Below are 25087 nucleotides of genomic sequence, written 5' to 3'. Positions count from 1 at the left end.
TTCTCCCAGCCTCTGGCAACCTCTAATCCATTTTATGTCTCCATAGCTTTCCCTGTTTCAGACATTTCTTATAAATGGAATCATATAATATGTAGCCTTTTGTGTCTGACTTATTTCACTGAGTATAATGTTTTTGTTTTTTCTTTTGCTTTATTTTTTTATTGTGTTAAAATACATAATGAATCATTTACCATTTCAACCATTTTTACATGTACAATTCAGTGACATTAATTACATTCACCATATGGTACAGCCATTACCTCTGTCCACTTCTAATTTTTTTTTTATTTATCCTTAACAAAAACTCCATGCCCCTTAAGCAGTTATTTCCCTTTCTGCCTCTTACCCATCCCTGGTAACTGCTAATAAATTTTAGTCTCTATGCATTTTCCTGTCCTAGATATTTCATTTATGCAGAACCATGCAATATTTGCCGTTTTTGTCTGGCTTACTTAACTCAGCATAGTGTTTTCAAGGTCTATCCATATTGAGGCATATATCAGAACTTCCTGTCTATTTATGGCTGGATGATATTCCGTTGTATGTGTATACCACATTTTGTTTACCTATCCATTTGTTGATGGGCACTGGTTGTCCAACTTTTGACTATTGTGAATAATGCAGCAGTTAACATTGATGTACTAGTATCTGTTTGAGTCTCTGGTCTAGGTTCTTTTGGGTATATACCTAGGAGTGGAATTGCTGGGTCATATGGTAATTTTGTGTTTAACTTTTTGAGTAACCTGTAGACTGTTTTCCACAGCAGCTGTACCATTTTACATTCCCACCAGCAAAGGAAGAGGGTTCCATTTTCTCCACATCCTCGCCAACACTCGTTGTGTTCCATTTTACTGATCATAGCCATCCTAGTGGGGGTGAAGTGGTATCTCATTGTGATTTTGATCTACATTTCCCTAATGACTAATAATGTTCAGTATCTTTTTATGTGCTTACTGGCCATTTGTGTATACTCTTTGGTGAAATGTCTGTTCAAGTCCTTTGGCTATTTTTTGATTGGGTCATTTGTCTTTTTGCTGTTCATTTGTTGGAGCTTTTTAAAAAAAAAAAAAATATTCTGGACATTAAACATTCATTAAATATATGGTTACCAAATATTTTCTCCCCCTTTTGTAGGTTGTCTCCACACTTTGTTAATAAAGTCCTTGGATTGAGGGGGGGAGAGTTTTTTTTTTTTTGATGAAGTCCAATTTACCTATTTTGTCTTTTGTTGCTCTTGTTTTTAGTGTTTAAGAATCCAGGTCTTGAGCATTACCCCTATGATTTATGGTTTTAATTTTTACATTTAGGTTGTTGATCCATTTTGAGTTAATTTTCATATATGCTATGAGGTATAAGTCCAGCTTCATTCTTTTGCACATGACCATTCAGTTGTCCCAGCACTGATATAGAAGATATTGAAGATACTGTTCTTTCCCTACTGAATGGATTTAGCACCCTTGTCGAAAATTAATTGGTCATAGACACGTCAGTTTATTTCTGGACACTCTGTTCCGTTGGTCTGAATGTCTCTCGTTATGCCAGTACCAGACATTTGATTAATGTAGCTTTATAGTAAAGAAAGTTTTTTAATAATGGCATTAGGAATCATCTGAATTTTGTGTTTATTTTATTTAAAAACTTTTTTTTTTACTTGCAAAAAAAAAAAAAGAAGCATTAGTTCTAACGGTTGTCTTTTAAAGAATATTTGGCACTTCTAGGCATATCTTTGTCTCTTAAATGTGAAGCAATTGTATATGTGTCAGGTGTGTCTTTCAGTTCTAATACTTAGAAGGGAGGTAGTTTTTGCCACAGGAAGTGTTTCATCGGGAAGCAGATGTGCTTCAGTGATAGGGGATGGGAAGGGGATGTTTTGCTATTAATTACTTAGTGTTGTGTAAACAAGGACTTTGCATTTTTGAAAGAAGTCTTCATCTGGTTAATAGAAATCCCATTTTTAAAGCTTTTTACAAGTTACTATAAGAGGTATTCTAGTAACAGAGTTCCAAAACTCTTTTTGTTACTTGTAGCGTATGTCATGTCTTCCATTACAAAAAGGACATGTGGTGTAGGATACAATTTCTGTATAGAAAAGGTACGGCATAAAATAGGAAGCGGTGGCAGACTATTTGTACACTGAGAAGTTAAGTTTTGCTTTTTCGTTTCTACCTGCTTCCTTTAGTTGAAATAACTTTACAAAGACATTTTAATGAGAAATGATATATTTTAGACTTTAACAAAGGAAGTATTTTAGCATTTAAACTAAGTAACACTAGAATATCTGGGGCTTAATGTCACAGCTATACTCTTGAAGCCTGAATTTCTCAATTGTGTTCTGTGGATCATAGTTGGAAAATGCGAGTTTAAGCAGTTTTGGAGTCCTGAACTGGGAATTAGTATAGACATGTGTTCTTGTCTCTTTTAACTAAGCAGTTGATAGACTAGTCATTTCTCTCTGGCCTTGTTGGATTGTTTATAATATAAAAGACTGGGTTCATTTGATCCCTGATAACCTGTGTAGTTCCCTGTTCTCTAATTCTTATTCTGTAAGTTAATGTTAAGGCCTGTATTTTTACTGTGGATGGATTAAAAAAAAAAAAAAACATATTTAATATTTATATATTAAAATTTTCTGCTTTCAAAGTAATAAAAGTATACATGCTCCCTGTGAAACTTCACATATTATAGAAATTATTAATATAGAAAAATCTCTCATACTTCTACCCCTCAAGAAAATAACATTTTTCCCCCATGTGTATCCTGCCATATATATAATGACGTACTATGGATAATGTTCCACTTATTATAGTGCATCATGTTTTTCTCCCTTATTTCTGGGACCTACTTCTATATAAATTTATCTCTTTAAGTTTTTTCTCGTTATTATTGTAAAAGTGGTATATATTCATGGTTAAACATTGAAACTATGTAGAAAGATCCAAGGCAATTTCTCAGATGTACTCTCCACAGGTAACCATTCTTAAAAGTTTCTTGTTTGTCTTTGTAGTACATGTAAATATGTAAGTGTTTCTTTTTGTATGAATATGTGCTGTGATTTATTTAGTCTCTTATTTTTTCAGTCTCCTATTGACGGTATTTAGCATGTTCTGACCTTCCAGAAACTCTGGTGGTATAGTGGTTAAGTATTACAGCTGCTACCCAAGAGGTCACCAGGTGCTCCTTGGAAACTATGGGGAAGTTCTACTCTGCCCTATAGGATTGCTATGAGTCGGAATCGACTCGACAGCAGTGGGTTTGGTTTTGGTTTTGGACCTTCCTTCCTTCCATTAAAAAAAAAAAATGCAGTTAACTTCCATATATATCACTGTATATTGGCATATGAATGTAAGCGCAGAAGATTGTTGAATTTCTAATTGTGCTTTTTTTCTATGCTGTAGGTGAGGTTTTCTGTCTCTATGGAAGATATTTGGCTAAGATTACCATATATCTGCTTCTCAGTAGACTACCATGATCACTGTTAGGTCTCTGTGTGATCTGTGTGCACGTGCACGTATGTGTACATACACACCAGTTGAACCTCTAAATCCCAAGCAATCAAGAGACTGTTAGGATGAGAACTCAGCAGTCTGATCCATTTAGATTGTACACACAAGACACTTACACGGTGTTGGCAATTGACAGTTGTTATTGTTTATATAAGGTAAACAGTAAACAACAAGAACAGATTACTTAGAGAAAGCAACAGTAAACAACAGGAACAGATTTGAGGTGAACCAGTTCCCTCCACCCCTGTGAGTACTCCTCTTATCATCATAGGGGAGGAACCCAAATTACCCATGTTCATTTCTGCATTGCTGGGTGGGCATGCCATGGACCCAGGTATCATCAGGTGTTTCTCTCTCAGCAGGTGTGTGTCATTAGGTCAGATTTGGTCAGATATAGCGTGGCTTTGTTCATTCTCTCTCTCTCTCTCTGGCTTTTCTTGGCAGACTCTGGCCATCTGTGCTTCCTGGTCCAGCTTTCAACCAGCAGCTTCAGGACAGATCTGCCAGTGTTAGGCCAGCGTTCTGACAACTCTTGAGGCAAAATTTTTATGGACATCCCCTATACGATGCATGTCCAAACCTCTGCTGTGTTGGTGACCTCCAGATCAAAAGTGCCCAGCCCTGTTGGTGACCACCTGCTTGGAGGTGCCCAGCTGCATTCTGTGGGCCAGCCCCCCACTGCCGCCGTTTCCTTTTGTCATGGCACTGGCACTACTGCCACCATTTCTCTGCCACTCGGCTCTGCTGTGCTTGCCACCATTTCTTTTGCTGTTCAGTGTTATCAGCTCAGTCAGTGTTACCAGTTCAGTGTAACAGCCTGCATTACTCCCCTCCTAGAAGGTTCTCAGTGCAAGGCCCTGTATCCAAAGAATATGCTCCCTTCCTGGCACGATTGAAGCCCCCAAAACCTCTGTGAAATTGGCAAGCTCCTTGTCAATTTCCAGGAGTTTCTCCTTGTCAGTTTCTGGGAGTAGCTTTCCTAAACTGATCAATCCCTTAGGCAGATTGTAAATTGACCAGTCCCGTTGGGTAGATTTGAAAGCCTCTTATGCTGATAGCAAACTTACCAATCCTTTGCAAGCCACTTATGCAGATAGTAAACCAACCAATTCCTTGCCAGATTGTGGCCTGACCAATCATTTTGGGAGGATTAAAAACCCAGGTCCAGAAAGGCCATTTAAGAGAAAACCCATTGTACCACATTATATATAAAATCTCACAGAACATTTCATTCAAATGTTTTCCCTTTTTCCTCAAATCCCAATACAGTTTTCTATTTTGATGAATGTGACTGAATCTCACTGGAAACTTGAGGACTTCTTTAGTCCTGTTAGCTTAAAAATCTATCTATTGCTTGTTATTCACAATGAAATCTATGGACCAGCAGTATAGGTATCACCTAGGAGCTTGTTAGAAATGTAGGCTGTCAGTCCCATGCCTGACTGTACCGAAACATATACTAAATCAAAAGTTACATTTTAATAAGATCCCCTGGTGGATGGCACATTCAAATTTGAGAAGCACTGGTCTGGAAGCAGATCTGTTCCTTTGTTTTTTCCACTTGTGTCTACATCAAGGCTTGTTCCTCTGGTTCTTATTGTTCATATTAAGAGAGGAGGAAGGAAAGAAAAATATTAAAAAAACTAAAGAGCCACTTTCCCCTGTTTTTATTGTAGCTTCTGATAGTAGGGTCTCCTGCTGATTTTTGCCGGGTTTTCACCATTACCAGCTATATAGAAGAGAATAGAAAATAGTTCTGCTGTAGTGCTTGTTTTGAAAATGAAGATTTGTGCCACAAAATCGATATTAGGAAACAATTGGAGCATTACCTGAATTTCCTGTTTCCTTATATGCCATTCGTCTGTGAGAAACATTAGTCGAATGGATAAAGCTCTACCTAGCTGAAACAAGCTTCATAGGAATACTAAAAACACACACCTCAAACAACTACTACCTACCTCAGCTCTCTGCATGTGTTATGAGACATGCCCATCCACATCTGGTGTTACAGCTGTCCATCCAATTTCAGATAACCCTCCTTCCACTGCTTCACAGTAACTCAAAAGCTGCAATCCATCCGATTACCATTTCCACAAGCAAACTTCGTGTCTTTCAAGTTAAAGTGCCATATATATTGTAGTGTTTATGTGCTTCTTAATCATTTAACATGTGTAAAACTGTGCCAGTTTTTCTTAGCTTTCTATCATTTTAAATGCCATTGTTGAAGATGTGTCTTTAACTCCACTTTCCCAGTAGCTCTGTGATTTTTTTTTTTTTTTTTAAATGCAGTGTTACACCACGTGGAGATTTTTAGAAATGCATGTAAAGGCAGTCCCTGGGTTATGAATAAGATCTGTTCCAAAGTCAGTCCTTAAGTTGAATTCGTAGGTAAGTCGGAACAGGTGCACATGGTTCTTATTTACTGTCAATCAAATATTTGTCTTACTGTGTAGTATATATCTTACCTTTCTATGTACAATGCCGTCAGTGATAGGATAATATCCATACGCCTACAAGGAAGACCAGTTAATATGACTATTATTCAAATTTATGCACCAACCACTAAGCCCAAAGATGAAGAAATTGAAGATTGTTTACCAACTCCGGTAGTCTGAAATTGATCAAACATGCAATCAGGATGCATTGATAATTACTGATGATTGGAATGTGAAAGATGGAAACAAAGAAGGATTGGTAGTTGGAAAATACAGCCTTGGTGATAGAAACAACACTGGAGATCACATGATAGAATTTCACAAGACCGATGACTTTTTCACTGCAAATACCCTTTTTTACCAGCATAAACTGTGACTATGTATACATGGACCATGCCAGATGGAATACACAGGAATCAAATTAACTTCGTCTGTGGAAAGAAGTGTTGGAAAAGCTCAATATCATCAGTCAGAACAAGGACAGGGACCACCTGTGGAACAGACCATCAGTTGTTCCTATGCAGGTTCAAATTGAAGTTGAAGAAAATGAGAACAAGTCCACAAGAGCCAAAGTATGGCCTTCAGTATATCTCTCCTGAATGTAGAGGCCATCTCAAGAATAGATTTGATGCATTGAACACTAATGACCAAAGACCAGACGAGTTGTGGAATGACATCAAGGACATCATACATGAAGGAACAAGAAATTGTTAAAAAGACAGGAAAGAAAGAAAAGGCCAAAATGGATGTCAGAAGAAACTCTGAAACTTGCTGTTGAATGTAAGGGAAAGGAAGAAATGATGAAATAAAAGCTGAACAGAAGATTTCAAAGGGCGGCTTGAGAAGACAAAGAAAAGTGTTATCATGAAATGTGCAAAGACCTGGAGATAGGAAACCAAAAGGGAAGAACGCGCTTGGCATGTCTCAAGGTGAAAGAGCTGAAGAAAAAACTCAAGCCTGAAGTTGTAATATTGAAGGAGTCTACGCCGGAAGCATCAAAAGAAGATGGAAGGAATATACAAAGTCACTGTTTCAAAAAGACTTGGTCGACGTTCAGCCATTTCTGGAAGTAGCATATGATCAAGAACCGATGGTACTAGGGGAAGAGGTTCAAGCTGCACTGAAGGCATTGGCAAAAAACAAGGCTCCAGGAATTGACAGAATACCAATTGAGATGTTTCAACAAATGGATGCAGTGCTGGAAGCACTCACTCATCTATGCAAAGAAATTTGAAAGACAGCTACCTGGCCAACCGACGGGAATAGATCCATATTTGTACCATTTCAAAGAAAGGTGATCCAACAGAATGTGGAAATTATTGAACAATATTAATATCACACAAGTGAAATTTTGCTGAAGATCAGTCAAAAGCGGTTACAGCAGTATATCTACAGGGAACTGCCAGAAATTCTGGCCGGATTCAGAAAAAGACATGGAATGAGGGGATAGCATTGCTGATCGCAGATGGATCATGGCTGAAAGCAGAGAATACCAGAAAGGTGCATTCGTTATTACGAACCGTAATAGGCTTATGGCAGTCCGTTCTTAAGTACAAGTTGTCTGTAAGTCAGTTGTTCATAACCCAGAGACTGCTTGTATCACATTATGCCAGAACTGACTATAGATCCAAGAGAATCTGAGAAGAAATTGGTTCCATCCCTTATGTCCTAGATTTGGTAAAAATGACTTTACTGCATGCTTTCTAACATCCTGTACTTTCCATTTCCTGGTCAACTCGAAGTTCCAAGAGGGCAGAGAGAGAGTGTCCTGTTCTTTTTTGTCCTTCTAGTCCTAATGCAGTTAGTGGTCAATAAAAATTTCAAATAATGGCTCTGTGTGAATATAAGTACTTGCATATTTATCCAAAGAATTTAGTTGTTACTTTTGACTTAGCAACCAGAATGGTTCTTAAGGCTGTGCTTTAAACATTGCAGCTTATTAAAGAAAATTTAAAAATAATTAGTTGTTGCTTGAGGCTGCAGAAACATTTTTGGGCTGACATTTGAATCAGCTGGATTCAATCAGTAGGATTCTTAGTAAATATACTAATTCAGTGGTACTAAGGTCGTTGTTTCAAATTTTAAGAAATTATAAGTCCTATGAATACTTTTTCTTAAGAATTTATATCTTTTGGGAAAATGCAGAATATGAAGAGTACCAAGTTACTGTCTTAATTTCAGATTAAAGATAAAGTTTGGAGAAATAAATGACTGAATGAAGTCAGGTTTTCATGATGATAGAAGATAATTTTGAGCATTTGTCAAATCAACCGTTGGCCAGCTATGAGGAGTTGAATCTTCGCCTTTATTTCTTTGGCTGTTCCTTCCTACTTAAAAATGGTCATGTCCTCAATCTGTGGCTCTTTCTGTTTTCTGATTTTGCTTGATCCTTTTTCATTGTTATTTAATATTGTCTAGTTCCCCATTCCTAAAGTAAATAGGGAAGCTTATGGTAAGAATTGTGGTAGTTTCTCAAAAGAATTGAGTTGATGAGTTTAGAAACTACCACAGTTCTTCTTAACCATAAGCTCACCAGTTTGGTGTATAAGAAAATTTTCTTTAAAAAACCTTTTTTTATTATTGTACTTTTAGATTAAGGTTTACAGAACAAACTAGCTTCTCATTAAGCAATTAGCAAACATACTGTTTTCTGACATTGGTTACCAACCTGACGACATGTTAGCACTCCCCCTTTTCGACCTCATGATCCCCATTACCAGCTTTCCTGTCCCTGCCTGCCTTCTAGTCCTTGCCCCTAGGATAGTGTACCCCTTTAGTCTCGTTTTATGGACCTGTCTAATCTTTGGCTGAAGGGTGAACCTCAGCAGTGATTTCATTACTGAGCTAAAAGGGTGTCTGGGGGCCATACTTTCGGGGTTTCTCCAATCTCCGTCAAGCCAGTAAGCCTGGTCTTTTTTTTGTGAGTTAGGATTTTGTTCTACATTTTTCTCTAGCTCTGTCTGGGACCCTCTCTTGTGCTTCCTGTCAGAGCAGTCAGTGGTGGTAGCTGGGCATCATCTAGTTGTGCTGGACTCAGTCTGGTGGAGGCTGTGGTAGTTGTGGTCCGTTAGTCCATTGGACTAATCTTTCCCTTGTGTTTTTGGTTTTCTTTGCTCTTTCTTGCTCCAGACAGGGTGAGACCAGTGGAGTATCTTAGATGGCCACTCAGAAGCTTTTAAGACTTCAGGCTCTATTCACCAAAGTAGAATGTAGAACATTTTCTTTGTAAGCTATAGTATGCCAATTGAGCTAGATGTTCCCTGAGACCATGGTCCCCACAGCCCTCAGCCCCGTAAGTCGGTCCCTCAGGGACTTTGGGCATGTCCATGACCTTGCCTTCAACAAGTTATGTTGATTTCCCCAGTATTGTGTACTGTCTTACCCTTCACCAAAGTTACCACTTGTCTATTTAGTGTTTTTCCATTCCCATCCCTCCCCTCTCTTATAACCATCAAGGATTGCTTCTTTTTGTGTGTAAACCTTTTCATGAGTTTTTATAGTAGTGGTCTCATACAATATTTGTCCTTTTGTGATTGACTTATTTCACTCAGCGTTAGTGCCTTCCAGATTCATTCATGTTGTGAGATGCTTCACAGATTCATTTTTCTTTATCATTGCATAGTACTCTATTGTGTGTATGTACCATAGTTTGTTTACCACTCATTTGTTGATGGTCATCTAGGTTGTTTCCATCTTTTTGCTTTTGTGAACAATGCTGCAGTGAACATGGGTGTGCATATGTCTATTCACGTGACAGCTCTTATTTCTCCAGAATGCATTCTTAAGAATGGGATTGCTGGATCATGTGGTATTTCTATTCCAAGCTTTCTAAGGAAGCGCCATATCGTTTTCAAAAATGGTCGTATCATTTTGCATTCCTACCAGCAGTGCATGAGAGTTCTGATCTCCCCACAGCCTCTCCAACATTTGTTATTTCCTGTTTTATTGATTCGTGCCAGTAACGTTGGGGTGAGATGGTGTCTCATTGTGGTTTTGATTTGTATTTCTTTAATGGCTAGCGATCATGAGCATTTCCTCATGTGTCTGTTAGCTGTTTGAATGTCTTCTTTGGTGAAGTGTCTTTTCATTTCCTTTGCCCATTTTTTAATAGGATTATTTGTCTTTTTGTTGTAGAGGTGTTGGATTTCCCGGTAAATTTTAGAGATTAGACCTTTGTCTGATTTGTCATAGCCCCAAAATTTTTCCCAGTCTCTCTTTACAATTTTTGTGAAGTCTTTTGATAAGTGTGTTTAATTTTTAGAAAATTCAAGTTATCTAGCTTATCTTCTGAAGTTTGTGTTGTGTTAATTATGTTTTGTATCCTGTCAATGCTGTGTATCAGGGCCTCTAGTATTGATCCTATTTTTTCTTCTATGATCTTTATAGTTTTTGGTTTTATATTTAGGTCTTTGATCCATTTTAAATTAGTTTTTGTGTATGGTGTGAGGTGTGGGTCATGTTTCATTTTTTTGGTAGATGGATATCTAGTTTTGCCAGCACCATTGGTTAAAAAGACCATATTTTCCCCATTTGATGGACTTTGGGCCCTTGTTGAAGATCAGGTCATCATAGGTGGATGGATTTACATCTGTGTTCTCAATTCTCCTCCATTGGTCAATGTATCTGTTGTTGTGCCAGTACCAGGCTGTTTTGACCACTGTATCTGTACAGTAGGTTCTGAGGTCAGGTAGGGTGAGTCCTACTTTATTTTTCTTCAGTCATCCTTTCTTTATCCGGGGCCTCTTCCCTTTCCATATAAAGTCAATGATTAGTTTTTCCATCTATTTAAAGAATGCTGTTGATATTTGGGGAAACCCTGGTGGCGTAGTGGTTAAGTGCTACGGCTGCTAACCAAAGGGTTGGCAGTTCAAATTCACCAGGTGCTCCTTGGAAACTCTATGGAGCAGTTCTACTCTGTCTTATAGGGTCTCTGTGAGTCGGAATCGACTTGACGGCACTGGATTTGGTCTTTGGTTTTGGTTGATATTTGGATCAAGATTGGATTGTATTTGTAGATTGCTTTGGGTAGAATTGACATTTTCATAAATGTTGAGTTTACCTATCTGTGAGCATGGTATGTTTTTCGTTTTATGTGGCTTTCTTTTAGTAGCATTTTGTAGTTTTCTTTGTATAGGTCTTTTACATTCCTGGTTAGATTTGTTCTTATACATTTTATTTTTTTAGAGGCTATTATAAATGGTCTTATTTTCCTGATTTCCTTTTTGTCATTCTCTTTACTGGTGTATAGGAATCCAGCTACTTTTTGTATGTTTATCATGTATTCTGCTACTCTGTTGTATCTTTGTATTAGTTCCAGTAGTTTTCTCATGGAGTCCACTAGGTTTTCTAATCATACCATCCACAAATAGGGCCAGTTTTACTTCTTCATTACCAGTTTGGATGCCCTTTATTTCTTTTTCTTGCCTTATTGCTCTAGCTAGGACTTAACAGCACAGTGTTAAATAGGAGCAGTGATAAAGTGCATCCTTGCCTTGTTTCTGTTCTCAAGAGGAATGTTTTCAGCGTGTCTCTATTAAGAATGATGTTCACTGTTGGTTTTGTATAGGTGCTGTTTATTATGTTAAGAAATTTCCCTTCTCTACCTATTTTATTGAGAGTTTTTAACAAGAATGGGTGTGGGACTTTGTCCAATGCTTTTTCTGCATTGATTGAGATGATCATTTGATTATTTTCTTTATGTGGTGATTGTTGTTGCTGTTGTCGTTAGGTGCTGCAGAATCGGTTCCGACTCATAGCAACCCTATGCCCAACGGAACGAGCCATCCTTACAATCGTTGTAATGCTTGAGCTCACTGTTGTAGCCACTGTGAAAGTCCACCTCGTTGAGGGTCTTCCTCTTTTCTGCTGACCGTGTACTCTGCCAAGCATGATATCCTTTGCAAGGGACTGAGCCCTCCTGACAACATGTCCAAAGCATGTAAGATGCAGTCTCGCCATCCTTGCTTCTAAGGAGCATTCTGGTTGAACTTCTTCTGAGACAGATCTGTTCATTCTTTTGGCAGTGCATGGTATATTAATACTCTTTGCCAACACCACAATTCAAAGGCGTCAATTCTTCTTCAGTCTTCCTTATTCATTGTCCAGCTTTCACATGCATATGATGCAATTGAAAATACTATGGCTTGGGTCAGGTGCACCTTCCTCTTCAGGGTGACATCTTTGGTATTCAACACTTTAAAGAAGTCCTTTGCAGCAGATTTACCCAATGCAATGGGTCTTTTTGATTTCTTGACTGCTGCTTCCATGACTGTTGATTGTGGATCCAAGTAAAATGAAATCCTTGACAACTTCCATCTTTTCTCCATTTATCATGATGTTGCTCATTGGTCCAGTTGTGAGGATTTTTGTTTTCTGTATGTTGAGGTGCAATCCATACTGAAGGCTGTGGTCTTTGATCCTCATTTTTGGAGTAAGTGCTTCAAGTCCTTTTCACTTTCAGCAAGCAGGGTGTGTCATCTGCATAACACAGGTTGTTAATGAGTCTTCTTCCAATCCTGATGCCCTGTTCTTCTTTGTATACTCCAGCTTCTCGTATTATTTGTTCAGCATACAGATTAAATAGGTATGGTGAAAGAATACAACCCTGGCGCACACCTTTCCTGACTTAAAACCAATCAGTAGCCGCTTGTTCTGTGTGAACAAGCGCCTCTTGATCTATGTAAAGGTTCCTCATGAGCACAATTAAGTGTTCTGGAATTCCCTTTCTTCGCAATGTTATCCATAGTTTGTTATGATCCACACAGTCGAATGCCTCTGCATAGTCAATAGAACACAGGTAAACATCCTTCTGGTATTCTCTGCTTTCAGCCAGGATCCATCTGACATCAGCAATGATATCCCTGGTTCCACGTCCTCTTCTGAAACCAGCCTGAGTTTCTGACAGTTCCCTGTCAATATACTGCTGCAGCCGTTTTTGAATGATCTTCAGCAGAATTTTGCTTGCATGTGATATTAATGATATTGTTCTATAATTTCCACATTCGGTTGGATCACCTTTTTTTAAAAAAAAATAATTTTTATTGTGCTTTAAGTGAAAGTTTACAAATCAAGCCAGTCTCTCACACAAAAACCCATATACACCTTGCTACACACTCCCAATTACTCTCCTCCTAATGAGACAGCCCGTTCTTTCCCTCCACTCTCTTCTTTTTGTGTCCATCTTGCCAGCTTCTAACCCCCTCCACCCTCTCATCTCCCCTCCAGGCAGTAGATGCTAACATAGTCTCAAACGTCCACCTGTGGATCACCTTTTTTGGGAATAGGCATAAATATGGATCTCTTCCAATCAGTTGGCCAGGAAGCTGTCTTCCATATTTCTTGGCATAGACAAGTAATCACCTCCAGCACTGCTTCTGTTTGTTGAGATACCTTAATTGATAGTCCATCAATTCCTGGAGGCTTGTTTTTCGCTAGTGCCTTCAGAGCAGCTTGGACATCTTCCTTCATTGTCATCGGTTCCTGATCATATGCCACTCTTGAAATGGCTGAACATAGACTAATTCTTTTTGGTGTAATGACTCTGTGTATTCCTTCCATCTTCTTTTGATGATTCCTGTGTAGTTTAATATTTTCCGCCGTAGAATCCTTCACTATTGCAACTCGATGCTTGCATTTTTTTCTTCAGAGTTTTCAGCTTTAGAAACGCCGAGCTTGTTCTTCCCTTTTGGTTTTCCATCTGCAGCTCTTTGCACATATCATTACAATACTTTGTCTTCTCAAGACGCTCTTTGAAATCTTCTGTTCAGTTCTTTTACTTCATGAATTCTTCCTTTTGCTTTAGCTGCGTGACGTTTGAGAGCAAGTTTCAGAGTCTCCTCTGACATCCATCTTGGTCTTTTCTTTCTTTCCTGTCTTTTCAGTGACCTCTTGCTTTCTTCATGTGTAATGTCCTTGATGTCATTCCACAACTCGTCTGGTCTTCAGTCACTGGTGTTCAATGTGTCAAATCTATTCTTCAGATGGTCTCTAAATTCAGGTGGGATGTACTCAAGGTCATATTTTGGCTCTCGTGGACTTGCTCTGATTTTCTTCAGTTTCAGCTTGAACTTGCATATGAGCAGTTTATGGTCTGTTCCACAGTCGGCCCCTGGCCTTGTTCTGAGTGATGATATCAAGCTTTTCAATCGTCTCTTTCCACAGATGTAGTCAATTTGATTTCTCTGTGTTCCATCTGGCGAGGTCCATGTGTATAGTCACTGTTTATGTTGGTGAAAGACGGTATTTGCAATGAAGAAGTCGTTGGCCTTGCAAAATTCTGTCATTTGATCTCCAGCATTGTTTCTATCACCAAGGACTTGTTTTCCAACTACCAATCCTTTGTCTTTGTTTCCAGCTTGCGCATTCCAATCGCCAGCAATTATCAATGCATCTTGATTGCATGTTCGATCAATTTCAGACTGCAGCAGCTGATAAAAATCTTCTGTTTCTTCATCTTTGGCCCTAGTGGTTGGTGTGCAGATTTGAATAATAGTCATATTAACTGGTCTTCCTTGTAGGTGTATCCTATCACTGACAGCGTTGTACTTCAGAATAGATCTTGAAATGTTCTTTTTGACGATAAGTGCAACACCATTCCTCTTAAAGCTGTCATTCCCAGCATAGCAGACTATGATTGTCTGATTCAAAATGGCCAATACCAGTCCATTTCCGCTCACTAATGCCTGGGATATTGATGTTTATACATTGCATTTCATTTTTGACGATTTCCAATTTTCCTAGATTCATATTTCGTACATTACAGATTCCAATTATTAATGGATGTTTGCAGCTGTTTCTTCTCATTTTGAGTCATACCACATCAGCAAATGAAGGTCCTGAGAGCTTTAGGCCATCCACGTCATTAAGGTCGACTCTACTTTGAGGAGGCAACTCTTCCCCAGTCATCATTTGAGTGTCTTCCAACCTGGGGGGCTCATCCTCCAGCACAATATTAGACAGTGTTCTGCTGCTATTCATAAGGTTTTCACTGGCTAATGCTTTTCAGAAGTAGGGTGCCGGGTCCTTCTTCCTAGCCTGTCTTAGTCTGGAAGCTCAGCTGAAACCTGTCCTCCATGGGTGACCCTGCTGGTATCTGAATACCGGTGGCATAGTTTCCAGCGTCACAGCAACATGCAAGCCCCGACAGTTCAAGAAACTGACAGACGCATGGGGGACTTGGTGATTACATTGATTCATTTTCTAATGTTGAACCATCTTTATATAAACCTAGAATCCTGAGCCTTTGAGTTGATTCTGACTCAAAGCGACCCTATAGAACAGAGTAGAACTGGCCCATAGAGTTTCCAAGGAGCGCCTTGTGGATTTGAACTGCCGACCGACCCTTTGGTTAGCAGCTGTAGCACTTAACCACTACACCACCAGGGTTTCTTACCAATGAAATGGACTGCCATCGAGTCAGTTCTGACTCATTGTGACCCATCTTTATATACCTGGTAGGAATCGCACTTTGTCGTGGTGTATTATTTTTTTGATAGGATGCTGGATTCTATTGGTCAGAATTTTGTTGAGTATTTTTACATCTATTATAATAGGAGATACTGGTTTATAATTTTCTTTTTTTGTGGTGTATTTGTCTGGTTTTGGTATCAGGGTTATGCTGGCTTCATAGAATTAATTCACATGTATCCCTTCCTTTTTATGTTCTGAAGTAATTTGAGCAATACTGGTGTATACTCTTCTTTGAATGTTTGGTAGAATTCTTCATTGAAGCCATTTGGGTCAGGGTTTTTTTTTTGTTGAAAGTTTTTAAATTACCTTTTCAGTCTGTTCGCTTTTTTATAGGTCTGTCCAGTCTTTCAACATCATTTTCTGTTAGTTTGGATAGATAGTGTTTTTCTAGAAATTTGTCCATTTCTTCTAGGTTTTCAAATTTGTTGGAGTATTCATAGTGCTCTGTTATGATCCTTTTTGTTTTTATTGGGTCTGTTATAATGTCCCACGTTTCATTTCTTATTTGGGTTATTTGTGTCCTCTCCTGTTTTTCCTTTGTCAGTTTCGCCCATGGTTTGTCAATTTTGTTTCTTTCAAAGAACCAAGTTTTGGCTTTGTTGATGCTTTCTATTGTTTTTCTATTCTCTATTTCATTTATTTCTGCTCTGAACTTTATTAATTTCTTTATTATGGTGGCTCTGGTCTTCTTTTGTTGTTCTCTGTTTGAGTTCTTGTAGCTAATGTTTTGATTTTGTCCCATCTTTTTTGATGTGTGCATCTATTGCTATTGATTGAGTTCTGAGCACTGCCTTTGCTGTGTTCTAGATGTTCCGGTTTGATGCATTTTCATATTTGCTTGATTCTAGTAATTTTTTTTTCATTCTGTCTTTGATTTCTTCTATTACTCAGAGCTTTTAAGTAGGGCGTAATTCAGTTTACATGTACTTAATTTTTTTTTTCTTGCTCTTCGTGTTGGTTATTTCTACTTTGACGGTGGTGTGACCAGAGAAGGTGCTTTGTATTATCTCAGTATTTGGATTTTGTTGAACGTTGCTTTGCAGCCTAAGATGTGGTCCATTCTGGAGAACGTTCCGTGTACATTGGAAAAGAATGTATACTTTTCAGCTGTTGGGTGAAGTGTTCTGTATATGTCTATGAGTTCAGGTTGGCTGATTGTGGCCTTTAGATCTTCTGTGTCTTTTGTTGAGTTTTTTCTAGATGTTCTGTCCTTTACTCAGACTGGTGTGTTGAAATCTCCTACTATTATTGTCAAACTGTCAATTTCTCTTTTCAGTGTTGTTAGAGTTTGTTCAGTGTATTTTGGAGCCCTATCATTGGGGGTGTGGTGTATAAGAATATTTTCTCATTTAACTTTGAGTCTTTGAATTTCTCAATACTGGTTACAGGGCTCAAGTTTTACTCCTACTGTGCAACTTTTCCCAAAATTACAGCCTTAATCTCCCACTGAAGTATTTTAATAGAGTGGTCTTTTTTTTTTTTTAATTGTTTAAAAATACATATAACAACATTTGCCAATTTAGTATTTTTATATGTACAATTTAGTGACACCAAGTAAATTAATCATATTTTGTAATAATCACCATTCCCAAATTTTTCATCACCAAACAGAAACAAAATCCTTCCTAAACAATGACTCCCCTAATGGGTTGATCTTAAGTTCCCTCCTCCGTAAAAACTGTGAAACTAGATATTTCCTTGTAACATTCAAAATATACTCTCAGAGAATGTTACAGTATTAATGATAAAAATATCTGTATTATAGACGCAACGGAAGTAGTTTTGCATTTTTTAAATTCAGTTTTGTAGTGTTTTATTTTGATATAATTTCAGACCGACTGAAAATTTGTAAAGTGCAAGAGACTTCCATATGCCTTTTACCTAGATTCAATAATTATTATACATGTTGCCCCATTCGTTTTATCATATTTTGTTGTTGCCAGCTGCTGTCAAGTCAGCCCAGAGTCATGGTGACCCCCATGAGTTACAGAGTTGCAAACTGTGTCAATAGGTTATCTTGGCTGTAATCAATAAAGAAGCTGATTGCCAGGGTTTTTCTTCGCAGAGCTGCTTCCTGGGTTTGAACCACTAGCCTTTTGATTAGCAGTCCATTGCAAATTGCTTGCCACCACCCAGGCTTCTATCAGATTTTATCTACTTCTCTATACAGCTTTTTCCTGAGTCATTTAAGAGTAAGTTGGAAACATCACACTCCTTTTTCTCTAATTCTTCAGTGTATAAGTTCGTAAGAACAAAGACATTCTGTTGCATGACCACAGTAAAATGATTCAAAATCAAGAAATTTGACAGTGATGTGATTCTATTATCTAGTCCATACCCCATACTGAAATTTTGTCAATTGTCCACCAAAAAAACCGAAACTTTTGCAGCTATTTTTTTCCCAGTTCAGAATCCATTTCAGAATAATGCATTACATTTAATTGTCTTTCTTTACTCTTTTTAAAATTGGAATAGTTCCATAGCCTTCTGTTTTTTGTTGTTCTTTTTTTTTTTTTGACCATGACACTTTGGAAGCATGCAGGATGGTTATTTTGTAGAATGTCCTTTAATTTGGGAGTTTGGGGTTGCCTGATGTTGTGCATGATTAGATTCAGGTAATACATTTTTGGCAAGAATAGTACACAAGTGATGTTGTGAACTTCAGAGTTTATTATATCAGGAGGTACATAATACCAGTTTGTCCCAATATTGGTGGTGAAAACTGATTGCTTGGTTAAGGTGGGATGTGCCAGGTTTTCGAACTCTAAATTTGCTGTTTCTCCCTTGTAATTAATAGGTAATTTGTGGAGTGATACTTTGAGACTGTAAATATCTTCTTCCTCATCAAATTTTTACCCACTAATTTTAGTGTCCGTTAATGATTTTCTAACTCCATCATTCCTTCCATATTTATAGTTAGCATTTTACTATAAGGAAGAATTTTTCTTTCCTGCTTATTCATTTATTATATATCAGTAGGAATTCATGGATGCTTTATTCAAATCATCATTTATTTGAATGCTCAAGTGTTCCTGGATTTGGTTAGTGGGCAGCCCCTCCAACCTGGTTTACTGCATCTTTTTGATATGTCTCCATGAATACCTAAGCATTGCGTTATTTTCTGGCACAGGAAGATGTTTTAGCCTCTTCTAGTACCTTCTCTGTCTCATCCTTGGAGTCAGTTTTTTCTGTAAGGAACCCTGGTTCTTCTTACTGCAGTATGGTATTTAGAAACCAAGAGTTGGAGTCAGAGTACCTTCTGAGTTTTTACTACCTCCATATTTGTAACTCCGCCAACCCGCCCCCCACCCCCCCCCCAAAAAAAAAACCCACTGCCATTGAGTCTCTTCCAACTCATAGTGACCCTATAGGACAGAGTAGAACTGCCTTATAGGGTTTCCAAGGAGCAGCTGCTGGATTCGAACTGCCAACCTTTTGGCTAGTAGCCAAGCTCACAACCACTGTGCCATGAGGGCTCCTCCTAGTTCTCCAGTAGTAAGAAATGTGGCACGCATTATCCTCAGTGTATTTCTGATTTATAATTTTTCTATTGCAGATTAGTTTTGCCTGATCTAGGACTCCACATAAACGGAATCATACAATATGTATTCTTGTGTGTCTGGTTTCTTTTGTTTGCACACTGTCTGTAAGATTCCTCTACACTGGTTTGCATATGAGTAGTTTGTTCTTTGTATAGCTTAGCATTATTCCACTGCATGAAAATATCAGTTTATCCACTCAACTATGATAAACATTTGGGTTGTTCCCAGTTTGTGACTATTATAAATACAGCTGCTATGAACATTCAAGTACAGGTATATATGTTCTCATTTCTCTTAAGTAAATAGGAGTGGAGTTGCTGGGTTGGGTAGGTGTGTATTTAACCTTATTGAAAAAAAAACTGCCAAATTTGTTCCATAATATTTGTGAAATTTCATGCTCCCATTACCAGTTATGAGAGTTCTGGTTGCTCCACATTCTCACCAACATCTGCTGTCATTAGCCCTTTAAATGTTAGCCATTCTAGTGAGTGTGAGTGGTAGCTCATTGTGGTAATAACTTACATTTCTCTAATGACTAATAGGAAACCCTGATGGTGTAGTGGTTAAGAGCTACGGCTGCTAACCAAAAGGTCGGCAGTTCGAATCCATCGGGCGCTCCTTGGAAACTGTGTGGGGCAGTTCTCCTCTGCCCTGTAGGGTTGCTGTGAGTCGGATTTGACTCAGTGGCAATGGATCTTTTTTTTTTTTTTTTTTTATGACTAATAGGTTAAGCACTTTTTCATTCCTTCGTGGCCATTCATATAATTCTTTATGAAGGTTCTGTTTAAATCTTTTGTCTATTTTAAAAGTTGTGTTGTCTTTATTAATGTGTTGTAGAAGTTCTTTATTCTAGAATATATGGTGAAACATTTGTATTGTGAATATGTACCATTTTGTGGCTTGCCTATTGATTTCCTTAATGATCTCTTCTATTGAGTGGAAGTTTTAAATTTTTATGAAGTCAGGTTTATTAATGCTTTTCTTCCATGGCTGTTACTTTCTGTGTCCCAGGAAATCTTTGCCTACTCTCAGGCCACAAAAATATTCTCAAGTTTTCTTTTATAAGCCTTTACTTTTATAGTTTACATCTAAGTCTATTTTCCATTGCAGATTAATTTTTGTGGGTGGTGTGATACGTCATAAATAGAGATTATGGCTTGATGTTGTTTCTTTGTGTAAATTTATATTCCTGAGGTTTTTTTTTGGTTTGTTTGTTGTTTTTAATTTACAAAGGAAAATTTTAGAATTGTAAGGTCCTCTAATTTATATTATGCTCTGGGAAAGCCAAGTACTTCAACATTTATTTAATATACAAATGTATAAATTTAGAGAATATATAAACAAATTAAAATAATTATTGCTTTATGATAATAGAAATAACTAGAACACAGTATGTTTAGAAGAATTGCCTATTATTAAATTTCTTTACCATTTCTACAGTAATAAGAGAGACATTGGGAGAACAGTTTTTCACTGTACACATTCTACAAAGAAATAGTTTTTTTTTTAGTTTGCCAGATGAAATAATCATTTATATAACTTGCAAAGTGACTGTGATTGTCTTGTTTTATTGGTGGTCTAAAGTCTGTCAATCTTTCCATTCAAAACCCCTATTTTCAGTTTTAAAAAAAAAAATTAACCAGCCAGAAACTTGGCATTCATGATCTTGGTTCAATATAAGGTACTTTTTTAAACAAAATTTTAAATAGTCAGCTCTTTTTTAAAGTTGTAAGGGTATAAAGAGGAATAAAGGAATTTCTTGGTTAAACAGATAGGGAATATTTTTCCAGCCAACTTATTCCAATTAGATTTACAAAGCAAACTTTCCCATTCTAGAAATCTTTTAAGTATGTGTGTTCCTATGTTCCAGTTGCCACAAGCTCTTGCCTCAAGACTTTCCTTTCCTTTGCTATTAAAAAAAAAAAAAAACCCTTTGCCATCGAGTCAATTCTGACTGATAGCCACCCTATACAACAGAGTAGAACTGCCCCATAGGGTTTCCAGGGAGCAGCTGGTGGATTTGAACTGCCGACCGTGTGGTTAGCAGCCATAGCTCCTAACCATTGTGCCACTAGGGCTCCTTCCTTTGCTATATCCAAACCAAAAAACCAAACCCTTTGCCGTCAAGTCGATTCCGACTCAACAGCCCTATAGGACAGAATTGAACTGCCCCATAGAGTTTCCAAGGAGCTCCTGGTAGATTCAAACGCCGATCTTTTGGTTAGTAGCCGTAGTTTTTAACCACGATGCCACCAAAAAAACCAAACTCAGTACCGTCGAGTTGATTCCGACTCATAGCAAGCCTACAGGCCAGAGTAGAACTGCCCCATAGAGTTTCCAAGGAGCGCCTGGCGGATTTGAACTGCCAACCCTTTGGTTAGCAGTTGTAGCACTTAGCCACTATGCCACCAGGGTTTCCCTCCTTTGCTGTAGTTTGTAACAAATGTCCTCTATCTTTCCTCTGCTTTCTGCCCATTTACATTTTTCTTAATTCTCTCTAGTATATTTACATTGATGGTGGCTTTAAGTATTGGATTTGTTTTGGCTTTTTCACTCTTCTTTCCAGTGCCAGTTTGAACAAAAGAGTGCATGATTTTACCTATCGGCTGAAAAACAGTATTAACTTTGAGAGAGGTTGTGGTGTAAATGGCAATGATTTGCTTTAAATTAAATATCTGAAATGTAGACTTCAAAAACTATTCTGAGGAGCTGTTACTCAACAAGCAGACTTTTGGCAAGTTTTTTTTTTTCCAGAAAGTATAGATGTCAGCTTGAGTACTTTCACAATCTGTTTTTAACTCAGTATCATTTGCATGGTCAACACTTAACTACTATTGGTCCATGGAGGTGTTTGTGGGTTTTTGTCTGTTTCATTTCACTTTTTTTTTTTTTTTTTTTATCATTTCCTGAAATCCTAGTACAGAAATGTAACCTGCTTCAAGAAGTGAGATGGTGTTTTGGAAATCTTTACTTACTCTGTACCCTGAAGATGATTTGCTTCGGACAAGAGGTTTTTGGGTGCTGCTGAAATTTTGGAGATCTGGGAAAACGGGGTAATAATATGACACCAGCTCTTAAGCAGCAACATCTGCTGTGGTTCAAAGCCACACAAAGAAAGCTGCTTAAGCAGTCGAATGTTTTGGACTGCACGGACAAGTGTGGTTCATCTGCAAAGACTGCAAAGTAGAAGAAATTTAAAGTCGAGAGAAGTTAAAAAATGGAATCGTGGAAGATGAGTATCTTTAAAAGACAAACATCGCCTTGTCCTCCAAGCTATCGAAGATGTTTGTCTGAACCTGCTTATGAAAATTCTGAGATACAGACAAATGTAAAGAGGTATTCATGGTGTGGTACAGCAAAAAGCAAGAAGAAGAAAAATGAATGTGCTATTTCCAATCTAGGAAAGCCACTGGGTGCTTATCGGTGGCAAACACATCCCAGCTTTAGGTGGAAGGTGGGCAAAAAGGAGAGATTACAAAATCATAAAGGAGACCTAGATGAACCACAGCAAAAGGTCCTCCCAAAGATCATTGGTAATGATGCTTCTTTCTCAGCTAATGAGGTCCTTGGAACATCAACAGAGAAGCTGAACCTGGTCAATACCCGGTCATTTCGGGTTCCATTCACCAGATCCATTTCAGAACCAGCAGCCCACTGCAGTATCAGATTTGCTAGACCTTGGCCTACTTCAGTGGGATCGGTGGAGTCTGAGCAGCAGGGATTCTTCATCCGTGGTATTTTCTCTACTCTTTCCAATGGCTTCTCCAGAATGCTGAGTCTGAAAGGAGAATTACCCAATGAGCCAGGAAGAGAAGGTATATTGTGATGAATAAGGGGATAGAAGGGGTGGCTCAGATTTAATTGCTATTGAAGTTTTAATTATTTGTGTTTTATAATAAGCTGAACCATTCTGTTTACCTGTTATAAAACTGATGTAATCAATTAGCACTTAAAAAAAAAAGTGATAATCACTTCTTCTGAAACCTTTCGATAAGGCATAGTAAATAGTAGTGAGAAATGAATGAATTTTTGGCTAGTTTAAGGATTTTAAAAAATTATGTTATACTCTTGACTCTTTTGGGGCTAGTACAAAGCGTTATTTTTACCCTCATTTATCCCCACTGATCTACTCTTACATGTTAAGTGAAATTTAGGGAGAGAAGTAATCAAATGATTTGACATGACAAAATTGAGAATTAAAAACAATTTCTACTGTTGTCTTTTAGTAAAAATTATTTTCAAATTAAGTATTATTAGAGATAACCATTTAGAATAGATCATATTGATAACTTTTAATAAGTTGGAATTTTGATTTGCTAAGTCATAAAAACACAATTTGAATGTGGAAGCCAAGAATGCAAATCTTGAACATCTGTTTAGATGACAAAATAGAAATTTGTGTTTGATTTATTTCAGACAACAGAATCATTAAAAAAATAACCTCACATAGAAATTGTTTAAATTGTGTTTTATACTGATGGTGGCATTGTTAAAGCCAAAACAAACAAACAAAAACCCACTTTTAAACTTTTTACCTGATTGCTTTAGAAATGGCTGACCTTATCTAATGAACTATTTTACTTATGAGTTAGGGCCTATTTTTATTTACTTTGAAAATCGTAACACTGCAACCCTGATAATATCTCCATCCAGTTGAGATTATTTTGGGACAAGTTCTTACCATTAAGAAAATTTCAGCTTATTATGAGCTTGACCATATCAGCAGAGGCTTAAATTCTTTGTAAACTTGTGGGACTTGGCAAAAATTTGTTATTATTGGAGTATAATTTAACTCACTTTAAAATAAAGTTTAAAAATGTGAAAGAGTGGCATTTCAGTGAAAACTTAATTTTCCAAATATATGTGTGCCAACAATTCAGTATTTCTTCTAAACCCTTTCCTCCCTAGAGTCTCTCTGCTCAGTAAGTTTTAATAATGCTATAAAATGTGCTCATTTTCTCCTTACCCTTGGCTTATAGATAATTGCTAAGAGGAAAATCTGTTAATATCCTATTAAAATTTTTGAAAGACTGGGCTGATGCATTTCCTTAGCTGTTGGTATGTCTGTTTCCTAACCAGGTGATCATACCCAACCCAGTGCAAAGTAAAGGTGTTATCAACATAAAGAGTTTAAAATATATTTTTAGAACTAATGCCTCTCAGTGGTTAACATGTGTGTATTTGATTTAAAAAAAGAAACTAGTTTTTTAATTTTTTTATATTTGTATTTGTAAACATAGACTTTTACAGTTTACTTTCAATCTTTAGCAAATATACCAACCTATATTTAGATTGCCTACTGTGTGTGAGATGCTGTAAGAATGTGTCCCTGCTTTTTAAACATTTATGGTCTAATTAAGGAGATAAGACATGTTCTATATTTATTACTTTCTAATGTCTTAATCATTGCAGTCATAGAGTAATTTTGCATGTGGAAGCATATATAGAACTTAAGTTTACGGTGCAATTGTAAGGGAGTTCAATTTCAATAGTCCATAGTGTTTCTACAGATCTCATCAGCAAGTATTTATTAAAGTTACCATGATATCTCCTCAGTATTCACCAGTAGGGAGACAGCTCTTAAGACCGAAATGTACCGTTTACTGCAAAGGTTGGAGCAAGTGCCTGTGCAAAGGTCTCCTTTCCACTTTTGGCAGTAGCTTCTATATGGCCCAGAGTCCCTGTCAGTGGTTTTCAATCCCATAGTTGTGAACCCTTCTTCGTTCCTCATTCCCCACAAGGGAAGGAATACCACTGACCTAGGAGATCTGAATTTGACTTCCAGCTTTGCCAGCTACCAGTTGTGAATGTTAACATTTGTATTTCCCTTTTTACACTTATATGGAATGATAATTCCTTCCTCATAGGGTGATAATTGAAATTTGAAAATGCTGTTTTTTGGTCTGTAAACTAAAGGTGGTGTAGTGGTTAAGTGTGACGGCTGCTAACTAGAAGGTTGGCAGTTCGAATCTACCAGGCGCTCCTTGGAAACTCTATGGGGCAGTTCTACTCTGTCCTATAGGGTCACCATGAGTCAGAATCAACTTGACGTCAGTGGGTTTGGTTTGGTTTATGTAAATAATCAATTTTGTGAATAAAAAGTATCATCAGAGTTGCTATTATAGTAATGTGGCAAGGT

The 25087-nt window shown here is 37.5% G+C and overlaps 1 protein-coding gene across 6 annotated transcripts in view; it reads left to right on the top strand.

Annotated features, from left to right (window-relative positions):
* RASAL2 (RAS protein activator like 2) overlaps positions 1–25087 on the top strand; it is a 429713-nt gene that overhangs the window by 125415 nt on the left and 279211 nt on the right. For 3 of the 6 annotated variants that reach the window (XM_064276596.1, XM_023549239.2, XM_064276595.1), the window contains exon 1: positions 21841–22763. The exons of the other annotated variants lie outside the window; for them this stretch is intronic. In XM_064276596.1, the coding sequence (XP_064132666.1) occupies positions 22166–22763 (598 nt within the window). In that variant the 5' untranslated portion in view covers positions 21841–22165. Of the gene's footprint in view, positions 1–21840; positions 22764–25087 lie in introns of those variants that run through there. 6 annotated transcript variants of the gene reach the window in all.

Source organism: Loxodonta africana, chromosome 25, assembly GCF_030014295.1.
Source record: "Loxodonta africana isolate mLoxAfr1 chromosome 25, mLoxAfr1.hap2, whole genome shotgun sequence".
NCBI classification, from domain to species: domain Eukaryota; kingdom Metazoa; phylum Chordata; class Mammalia; order Proboscidea; family Elephantidae; genus Loxodonta; species Loxodonta africana.
Note: the sequence above shows the minus strand (reverse complement) of the source record. Positions and strands in the feature narration are given on the sequence as shown.